Source organism: Glandiceps talaboti, chromosome 12, assembly GCF_964340395.1.
Source record: "Glandiceps talaboti chromosome 12, keGlaTala1.1, whole genome shotgun sequence".
Classification (NCBI taxonomy): domain Eukaryota; kingdom Metazoa; phylum Hemichordata; class Enteropneusta; family Spengelidae; genus Glandiceps; species Glandiceps talaboti.
The window spans coordinates 23951930-23963201 of record NC_135560.1 but is presented as its reverse complement, the minus strand read 5'-3'; the positions used below and the strand labels follow the sequence as shown (position 1 = coordinate 23963201).

At 34.8% G+C, this 11272-nt stretch overlaps 1 protein-coding gene across 1 annotated transcript; it reads left to right on the top strand.

Annotated features, from left to right (window-relative positions):
• The first annotated feature begins 2047 nt into the window (after positions 1–2047).
• On the top strand, positions 2048–9290 carry LOC144443151 (tyrosine-protein kinase transmembrane receptor Ror-like). The gene is made up of 8 exons (XM_078132518.1): positions 2048–2183; positions 2910–3095; positions 5358–5537; positions 6003–6184; positions 6756–6839; positions 7714–7928; positions 8199–8336; positions 9153–9290. The coding sequence occupies exons 1-8, from the start codon at positions 2048–2050 to the stop codon at positions 9160–9162; spliced, it is 1131 nt and encodes a 376-aa protein (XP_077988644.1). The 3' UTR covers positions 9163–9290.
• Positions 9291–11272: the final 1982 nt, after the last annotated feature.

Here is an 11272-nt window from a genome sequence, read left to right as displayed (position 1 = left end):
ACAAAGACAGAAGGGTCACGTCATAATTAATGTGACGCCACCCACGTATCATTAGTTTTTTTTATATTCGTATGACTACGGGTTACTTATAAAAAGACATTTTATCTGTTAGTTAGTGCACCGGGGCGAGCGAGCATGTAATTGATTGATTGATTGATCGATCGATTTATTTATTGATATATTATTTGGTTGAAAGATTGATCGATTGAATGGTCAGTTTTTGAGGTGCAATATAATTAATTTTGTGTATGTGATATTCATCAATTTTTTTAGTGATATAAAACTTTCCCTCGCTACATTTGTCTCTTCCAGTTGCATATAATTCTCTCTTTATTGACTAAATAAAGACATCCACTCTTTTCCTCTTGTCTAAATTAAAACACTCCTAATCTCATAATTAGCATTGATCAGTTACTGCGAAAATTCGTTTTATGCTCAATCTTCTAGGAGATTACCACACCGGACAAACAGTAAATTATGCACACACTAGTAGGAATCTCTCTATTATTCTAGTTAATGAATAAATGAGTGTGATAATCTCTCAGAAGATAAGAGATAAAGCAAACTGTTAATGTAAGTGATCTCTTGCCACTTATAATTTAGATAAGAGGAGAAGAATTGACAAGATGTCTTTATTTAGTCAATAACGAATTCAACTGAAAGAGAGACGGGACCGAACGTAGTAGCCAATGTCAGTCTTGACCATGTTTGTCAAGTGAGTGATGTATCTGCATGTTACGTTTACATTGGACACAATAATAACTGCCGATAGAATGTTACTAAATTATTGTGTTTGGACAAAACAAGGTGAATATTATGGGCTCACACTCTTGGAATAATATGCACAAAATGGAGAAATGGGTAATTCCTGTATAATAAGCCTGTATTCTATACTTTGCCGGGGTGAAAAAGGGTTTCTTGATATATCTTTGTAACTGAAGCAATTTGATGCTATTTTCCTTTGTCGATTTCTTTTGTTTTGTTCTTTATTGGCTTCTGGTAGATATTGTTTTAAATTTGTGTATGCTGTAGCCTTCTGGCTAAATAAATGTGATTATTTACGACATATATGGCTGCCATTTTGCTGTGATGAGGGTTGTAAAACAAAGTGACGTACATATGCCCTCTATAACATCTGACATTTGTTCCAGGTTTGGTTGAAATTGATGCATGCATATTGGAGATACAGGTGAACACAGACGGACAGACAGACAGACAGACAGACAGACGGGGCCCAACATAGTAGCCCCCATAGGACTACGCCCTTTGGGGACTAATGACACAAAACTGTACTTCAGACTAACAGAGATCATGTTCAAACAGTGCATCTCAAAACAACAAACAAATTATATTTATATTTATATAAGACTTGAGTTTAGCACAGAGTTATCCAAACACATTTGGAGCCTGAAGGAAAAGAATCAACAATACAATATTGAGTGGGCTATCATCACCCAAGCAGCGGCTTACACAAATGATGAGATGAAACATTGTAATCTATGTTTAACTGAGCAACTATGCATAATCAATGCTGAAAAAAGCAAACTACTCAACACCAGCTGGTTTCCAAATGTCGTCGCATCTATAGAAGAAAACCTAATTGAGGAGTCCGACCATCCTGTTACACAATGAACATGTATTGAACACTATTTACGCCAGCATAGACATTTTATATATACTCAGTTTATATATATATATATATATATATATATATATATATATATATATATATATATATATATATATATATATATATATATATTTTTTTTTTTTTTTTTTTTTTTTTTTTTTTTTTTTTTTTGGTAGAACTGGAACTCTTTCTTGGTTGTAACTCGGAGTTTCACGCATTGTGCGATCATCAGACATGTATGTTGTCTGATGATCGCACAATGCGTGAAACTCAGAGTTACAACCAAGAAAGAGTTCCAGAACTACCAAAACTATTGCACTCTGCCACTGCGGTATAGAGCACTGTCTTAGCAGATTGATACTCACCGAGTCATATAAACTGATATGATTGTCTTAATTTAAGGTTGTTCCGGTAACTATGAAGAACAAGTATGGACCAGCAGTATCCAGAGAGGTGGTGTTAGAACCAACTGATATAAACACAGTAGCTGTCTTTGAATCATCCACAAGTAACATAAAGACTGTACTGTCAAACAACTCCCACCAAACTGCAGGTCAGTATAGTCAAAATTCAAGAAATATTTTATCATCGAAATATCTTTTTGCATGCATACATATATGTATTTGCATATGCATGTATGTATGTATGTATGTATGTATGTATGTATGTATGTATGTATGTATGTATGTAGGTAGGTAGGTAGGTAGGTAGGTAGGTAGGTAGGTTGGTATGTATGTATGTATCTGTGTATGTATGTATGTATGTATGTATGTATGTATGTATGTATGTATGTATGTATGTATGTATGTATGTATGTATGCAAGTATGTATGTATGTATGTATGTATGTATGTATGTATGTATGTATGTATGTATGTATGTATGTGAGTACATGAATGCATGTCCGTCTGTCTGTCTGTCTGTCTGTCTGTCTGTGAGTACGTGTGTGTGTGTGTGTGTGTGTGTATGTGCATACAGACATGGATGGATGGGTGGATGGATATTTGTATGCAGTATACCATTGTGTAAGGATACACAAGAAATAATCAGAAGATCTAAGCAATGGTTGGTGTTGAATATAGACATTGATAAGTGTACTTTTTACTCTGTATTTTGAATATCGGGATCCGTATTGAGTGAAAACAGGATATCAGTTTTATATGAAGTCATTGGAAATGAATGACGTCACTTCACTTATGTTGGTCATGTTACAGAGTAACAAAGATGATGCTGATTGTATCTAAGCTGCAGTTCTTTTTGTTCTTCATTGTTTCTTACAGACACTACCAAATCATTTTCAAAATATAAAATCACAGGAATCACAGCCGGAGTCGCCATTGGCCTGATTGTTATTATTTCAATTGGATATTACTGCAAGAAGTGTCAAAATCAGAGACAGTATATTACTGTTGGCATCAGGAAACGTACATTGGACAGAATTATTCACCTGAAGAATACTCAAAATAGTGAGCACTTGAATTATTTTTTTTTTTATAAATGTACGCGCGTAATCAGCCTCATTTGTTATTATGGTTCTTTTTTTAAAAACAGAACCTTCTCAATTAAAATCGAGAAGAAATTGGTGGTCACCATATTAGTTTTGAAGTAGAGCATAATGTCACCAAAATAAGCCACTTTAGAATCCAATATGGATGCGGTGTTTACTGTTTGAGAAAATAAAACACTATCGATTTCAAGATGGTGAATTTTTTTATCATTCAAATAGACCAACAAGTTTCCATATCCATAAGGTTTGGAAAGGTTATGAGGACTCTGATTTTCAGTTAAATTGGTCCCTGAGGTGCTTTCTACCTCAATAATTATATAGCAAAACAATTTATACATTGATAGTTGATGAGCTTTAGACGTGCAGGGATGTCACAAGTAAACAATATGTTATTTAATTGTCTTTGTTAGTCTCCTAAGAGGGGGACTATTAGAATGGGCTCGGTCCGTGCGCCTGTCCATAATAAGTCATTTCTCAGACATGCAATATCCGATTTCTTTCAAACCTGATACAAAGGTGACATATCACAAGGGACATATGAGGCATCAATTTTTTTGCGACAAATGCAAATTTGGCCGAATTGGGGCTATAAAAATCAATATTTACGACATAATTCAAAGCATAGAGACTCATATCAAGTGTCTACCCTCATATCATCAGGTATATGCCTTTCTTTAAGACAGTGACCTTTGACCTTGATTATTATCTTCACGCCCAAATATAAAAATCAAACCATATTTTGCCTGGCACAGACTCATTGCAGCATTTACCTACTGCCAAATTCTTTTAAATCCTGTTCACAGGTAATATAGAAGAAGAAAAGAGAACATTGGGAGAACTGTGTTTAAGCACTGAAATGTATATGAAATGTTAATAAATAAAAGAAATATACACAAGGATTGATTTTGGTGCTCATATAACTTTTTACTGAATGACGGCCATATTTAGAGTAACAAATTAATACATTTACTGCATAACTCAAAGACTTTCATACATAGACATAGCGATTCACTTCAAATCTCTAACTCCATATTATCATAATCATGGAATCTGTCTCTTTACACAGTAAGCATTGCCAATCAATTTTAAAACTCAAGCTATTTCTTGCATATTGCAGGCAGTCTGTACCATTTATGCGTGGCCTATTTCTTTTAAAATTATGTCCAAAGGTAACTCAGAACAAGAGAAATACTTTTGGTGCTCATCACATTTTACTGAATTATGGCTATATTTGTGGTGATGAATTAGCATTTACCACATAACTCAACAAATGTTTTAAAATTGAGACACCATATTGTTCGGCAGAACCTTTGTTGGAGACCCTGAACTGTGACCCTGACTTTGATCTTCATGGTCGATTATTGAAATTCAACCATTTACTGCATATCACAGACACTTTTTAGTAATTTTTTTGCTACTACATCTACTTTCTTTTAAATCACATCACCTTTCAGTTACATACATGTAATTATTTGAGGGGATGTGTCTTCTACGAAGACTTGTTATTATGGCAAAAGATTAATATGATCAATTTTCGACTTACTGTTAGATTAAAACATTCAAAACCTTTAAAGAAAATATATTTAGCACTTAATGTATAGTAAAGGCAGTTATGAACTGAAAGGGCTTCTACTGGGGGTTTTCTTATGAAAAAAGACCGTATGAAGAAAATCACTTAATCTAATTATGCTACTTTTTATAATGACGCAGAAGGATTTACTTTACTAATGTTTTCTGTGCATTATTCTATTATGAAAACATGTTCTTCTTTGAATGCACACATATTTCACTCAATGAACCAAGTATTCTTTATCAAGTCCGTCATATATGCAAAATAAAAGTTGTAGAATGACTGCAAAATTGGGTAATAATTAGTAGGCACAATTTTCACAAGCACACAGGTTAAATGCCAATTGACACCGCTAGCAATATAACTGCCAATTGATACCGCTAGCAATATAATTGCATATGGTCACGTCAAGCAATATGAGTGCCTAATGGGACCCCAATGAAAATAGATGTCTACTGACACATACCAGTATGTGTGCCCATTGTCTGTCAAAGCAGTATGAATGCCTATTGACACCTCTAGTACTGTGAATGCCTACTGGCACCCCTAGCAGTGTGAATGCATATTGACAACACTGATTGTATACTGCATCTCAACATGTCAAGAATCAGATACATAACATTATCTCTTGCAAACCGTTTTGATTTGTAGATGTGGAACTACAACAAGACGTTCATAAGTGCCTTATGTCAAGACATGAGTTCCCAAGACATCGTCTTAATTTTCTAAATGAGCTAGGAAAAGGCAATTTCGGAGTTGTTCACAAGGCACTCGCTCGAGATATTGGGGAGGAAAGGAAAGACATGATAGTTGCTGTTAAGATGTTAAATGGTAAGAATAATAACGGAAATTTGAAAGACTTTGTCAAAATGTTTATATACCACATTCTGAATTGGCGAGGAAACACTTCACTGAGACTTGTCTTATGTTAATATCAAAATTACTTCAATTACACATAACTGGTCACAGAGAAACCACGACAATGGAAATAAACGACGTTCTAACTGCACTTATATGGTCACTTCACTGTATAACGGCACACTGGTATATACTACAGCACACTGCATAACAATACAAACAATGTAAATTATATAAGTTAAACCGAAACAACAAACACAACACAACACAACACAACACAACACAACACAACACAACATAGCATAGCAAAATACAGCATAACATAACATAACATACTTGAACATAACATAACATAATAAGGTATGGGGAAACAGTGAAATACTGCAAACAAAAAGGAAAATATAGTTTCACATTGCATTTTATATATTCGCAATTTAGAAAATGCGACTGCTAGTCAAAGAGAAGAAATGTTACGAGAGATAAACATCCTGCAGGAGATCGGAAGACATCAGAATATTCTCGGTATCATTGGATGTTGTACAAATAATGAACCATATCTATTGATCACGGAATACATGAAGCATGGTGATCTGTTGACATTTCTTTGGCGTTCCAAAGAGGTACGAAAGTTTATGGAAAGAGTACATGACGAATTGGGAACTGGTTATCTTTTATGCTTGATATTTATGAGTCGATGATTCTGATTCTGTAAAACCAGGAAAAGTCCAGTGGCAGGAAATCCTCAAACTGTAGAACCTGTGTAAATTAAGTAGCTGCAGGGCCTCCTTTAAGATTTCACAGTTAAATAACTTACAAGGGTACAGAGAATTTTATTACCCAGATAATCTATACAAATATACTAAAGTCAGAAATATGTCTGATTGGACTTCTTTAATCCATAGGGTACATCTATATAGCATGTGTCTTGTAAAATGACAACAAGGAAATCCATTATTGTAGTTAACAGTTGTATTGAGATGTAACCAACCATTGTGGAATATCAAACTCAGTAGATTTGAATTAAGTAAGAATGGAAAGTATGGGTTCATCTGATCTAATGGCAAACATTTCGCAGACGTCGGATGCATGATCTACTTGTACATCTTTTGTACGATTTTTTTAAGGTATTTGTGAAGTTCAGCAAAAATGAGATATACTGATGTTATACATGTATTTTATCTATCATTTCAGACACAGTGCCAAGAAGCCGACCCTATATATAATTTGAGTGTCAAAAGTTACTACCAGATTGCAAGGCAGATTGCTCGTGGTATGGTAAGTTTATTTACATGTTAAAAAACATACTATGATTCAAAATTATATATAGTGTATGCACCTGACATACGCTGACCTTAATTTACAAAATCAAATTTTACATTCATTTTCATTATCAAATACATATATTTGTATAAAAATGAAAAATATTTTTACTAAGTCCTAAGACTTCGCAAATAAAACCAATTAATGTAGCATATGATTCGATCGTGACCTTCAATTTTATGGTCGATAAGAGCAGTAAATCCTTTTCAAACATTTACAGGTACTTTGCAGTCAGTAGACTGTATTGTGCATACTCTATCACAGAAAATTTGTACATTACAGATTATATTGTGCATACTCTAGCACAGAAAATGTACGTGTAAATTACACGCTTTTGTATGGTTGCACTTCCTCATGATAAATATCACCTTAACGCTTGAATTAGCAAAGCCTCAATTTCACTAGTTGACTTTGATTGGATGAATTGATTGATTCATAAAAAACTCTACTACCTTTTTGTACTTGAAATCCTTGTTGTTACTCAATAAATTGTAAAACATTAAAACATGTGAAAAAGGTTGGATATTCTACATACAATGACAAACGTATGGGTGTGTGTGTGTGTGTGTGTGTGTGTGTGTGTGTGTGTGTATGCGTGTGCGCGCGCGCGCGCGTGTGTGCGTGTGTGTGTGTATTTGTGAATGCAACTTATTGAGTTGCAAACATGCACTTGAAGTATGTTCTTTTACATTGTATTTCCAAGTAGAAAAATAATGTTTTACAACATAAAAATCCAACTACCCATTTGTCATCCATTTAGCACAGTATATTACATTATCCTTTACATTGACCACATACCTTATACATGTGTACTCTTTATGGATACCAGGAGTTCTTAGCTCATAACAAGGTGGTACATGGAGACTTAGCAGCGAGGAACATTTTAGTTGGGGAAGGTCTACAAGTGAAGATATCTGACTTCGGATTGGCTAATGATGTATATCTACAGGGATGGACAGCGTTACCTACCAGTCGACTGAGAGCTGCTAAATGGGTTAGCTTGGAAACCAACCTTAATGGTCTATGCACAATTCAAAGTGATGTGTATGTTTTTTTATATATTAGAAACTGAGTGCGGTGGATGCGGTTCTTTGACTAGGGGTACCTACAACTGTATATTAGTGTTCTTGCTGGTACATTGGACTTATCTTATTTTTACATTGTACAATGCAAACTTGACCATCACCTAAATTCTTAAATACAAAATGTGATAATTTCAACCCGGCATTTATTCAATACTTTTTTCGTTCTCGCGCCTTAAATAAAACTGGCAATTAATCAAAATAACCTACATCTGATGTATGAACGTTACAGGTGGTCCTACGGAATAGTTCTGCATGAAATTGCTACTAGGGGTTGTACCCCTTATGAAGGAATGTCTGCTGTTGAAGTAGTGACGGCTATTAAAGAAGGATACAGAATGCCCCAAGCTGAGGAGTGTCCAAATGCGATGTGAGTATATATCTATTGATAACCCAATAACTGGGTATTGCTTCATGGATAAAGGTGACATTCAATGATGACATATGTACGTTGCTATGTAATCATAAACTTGACATAAACTATGAACTTGACAAAGACTCATGAACTTGACGAAGACCTTTCGGTCACTGACACTGTATTACATAACACCATAATTAGGCTTGCTTCGTCTCACACACCATTACTCACTTTGAAGACATAACCTGTCAGAGATTCTCAATGAACTGCCACAAGTTTAGTTTTCTATAGATTGACGGTGATTTTTTTCTACAATAGTTCAAGTTCAAATAATCTTTGCCAATTATGAAATCACAGCAATTTCAGTACAATGTTAGGTCGCACTGAGCTTTTTAAAATTTTGATTCTGATTATTCAACCCCGGGCAAAATTTAATTGACTCATGTAGTTTGATGTCTATAAAAAAAATAAATAACGGACCAGAGAGAATTTCAGTATAAAAAAGTGGAAAGGTCACTAATCTGTGAATCCCATTTACTTGGTCACGCCAATATGCGATCCTGATCACAACATTTTACAGAACAACGATTTGAATGTCTTTTTGCTAGCAAGTTAATATACAAAACTGCGTACAATCAGCAGTAGGCCTTTAACAAGTTAATATATAATCTGCGATGAAGTGCACAAGCTTATAAATCTTTATGTATAACAATCTTTCAATTTTAATACAGTATATTGTTATTTCTACTTGTATAAGGTACTTTATCATGCAAAGATGCTGGCTGGAAAATCCAGACATGAGGCCAACATTTCACGAATTATTTGAAGATTTCAATAGATTGGTGAGTCAGTACACAGACTACATCAACGAGCCTTGTGAAGATGACGTGATATTTATAGCACAGAGTAATGTGCCGTCGTCAAATGATATATTCGACAATCTACTACAAGAAGGAAACAATATGAGAGCTTGTGACAACAACAAAGTTAGTACCTACTGTAACGAAACTTATTCATACTGATACTAATTGTGTATACTGTGCGTCTTAATGCTCCATATCATTAACAATAATGATAATGATATTTATTTCTTAAAAAGTGAACGCTTTCCATATAAAAACATCTCAAAGCGCCTTACATTGCTACGACAAAAAAGGCAATAAAAAAGATGTAAAACACAATGGAGGAATCTGCTAGTAATAAAACATTCATTTAAATAAAAAGGTATGTTTTAAGATTTAACTTAAAAACGCGAATATTCTTACTCAAACGGAGAGACAGTGGCAACCTATTCCACAAACGTGGAGCACATGTCGAAAACGCCCTATCCCCATAAAAAGCTGTTTTAACTACAGGTTGGTGAAGTGTGCATGCACCGTCAGTGGAGGATCGAAGTGTGCGGCCAACAGAGCGTATGTTCAAGAGTTCCCTAAGGTACACTGGAGCTAGCCTTATTATCTAACACCTTGTATGCTAAGCACAGAATCTCGTCAGAATTAACGCCCCCGTCCCCTATCATAAGTTTACAGCACGCCATTCGTCAAGTCTCCAAAGACTATAGGCAATGTTCAACTATAATTTATAGACAATACCACAAGGTAAATAAGCTATCATTATTACGATTATTTGGTAGTTGTTGTTTTTCATCTAGTGGTCTACAAAGTGTAATGTGGGGCGGAGATGGTATGTGCCATGCGTAATATAAAGATGGGATTGTAGCAGTGCCTCTCGCAGTCGTATGGAGGTGTCGTGTGAATTGGAGCTTGCTGGAGCGCCTCTAACGGCCATGCAATGGGTAGTGTAAATTTGGTAGGCGCACTACCAACGATGTTACCTGACCGACACTTATTATTTCCCCGAGAATAAAGTTTCACTATGGCGCGTATTCGAAGCCAAAAGTCAATCTCGTCAAGCGATGAGTCGATACCTGCAAGTGATGAATCAATGCCATCAAGAGATCAGTCGATGCCAGAAAGTGATTAGTCGATGCCTGCAAATGATTAGTCGATCCCATCATGTGACTCGTGATGAGTCTATGAGTTCACATAACAAATAGGCCTTGGCCATCTCTGCTGCACGTGTTCATTTGCATACCACTTCATTTGAATAATTATATGTGATGCCCCCAAGGTGACGAACAAGCTGACTGGGCAATTATGCATAATTATAAATTTTCAAAGTGTATATCAGATTTTTGAGGATGAGAGATTGAATTGGATATACCGTAAGTCTTTTTGAAAATGGCAAAAACTTATCATTATAACATTGTGTTTTTTATTGTATGTTACTGAATTTATTCACTACCCATAATTCACTACTACAATTACAAATATATTACATTTTGAAAACGATTTTGAATTTCGTCAGTTTTTATGTAACAAATAACTTTTGAATCTTTTCCATATCTTGAATATTTTTATGGAAAGTAACAAGACAACATAGCAAAACCAGTGATTCCAAGCTTCATTTTCAATTCATACATTTGATTCCCGAAGATTTCCCATAGACGAGGACAAAATCAGACAATATGAAAGCTTACTTAATATTTGATATATGTTACATTTTGTCTACAGGAAGAACCTGTTTGGAGATTACGAAAGGACTTCACATTCTCTACAGAAGAGAGTGCCTTCTCATCATTGAGCGACCTATTTGATAAAAGTAGCACGATGGAAGATTTCAGAGATGTTGAATTCATTGGATGAAGATTAGATTGTCAAAATTAGATTGTTAATTGAGCGATATTTTCATGATTTCATTAACATAACTTTAGAGGGCGGTAGATTGTGTTACTTGTATTTTCATCATTTAATACTGTTTAATGAAAAACTTGTGTCATTATTTATTGCGTATATTAGGAAAAAGGGGAAGTCGTGAACATTTATGTATGATTTGTGTGCATCTATATACAGACTGAGTGTAAATACGAACGATATATTACTGGTTGG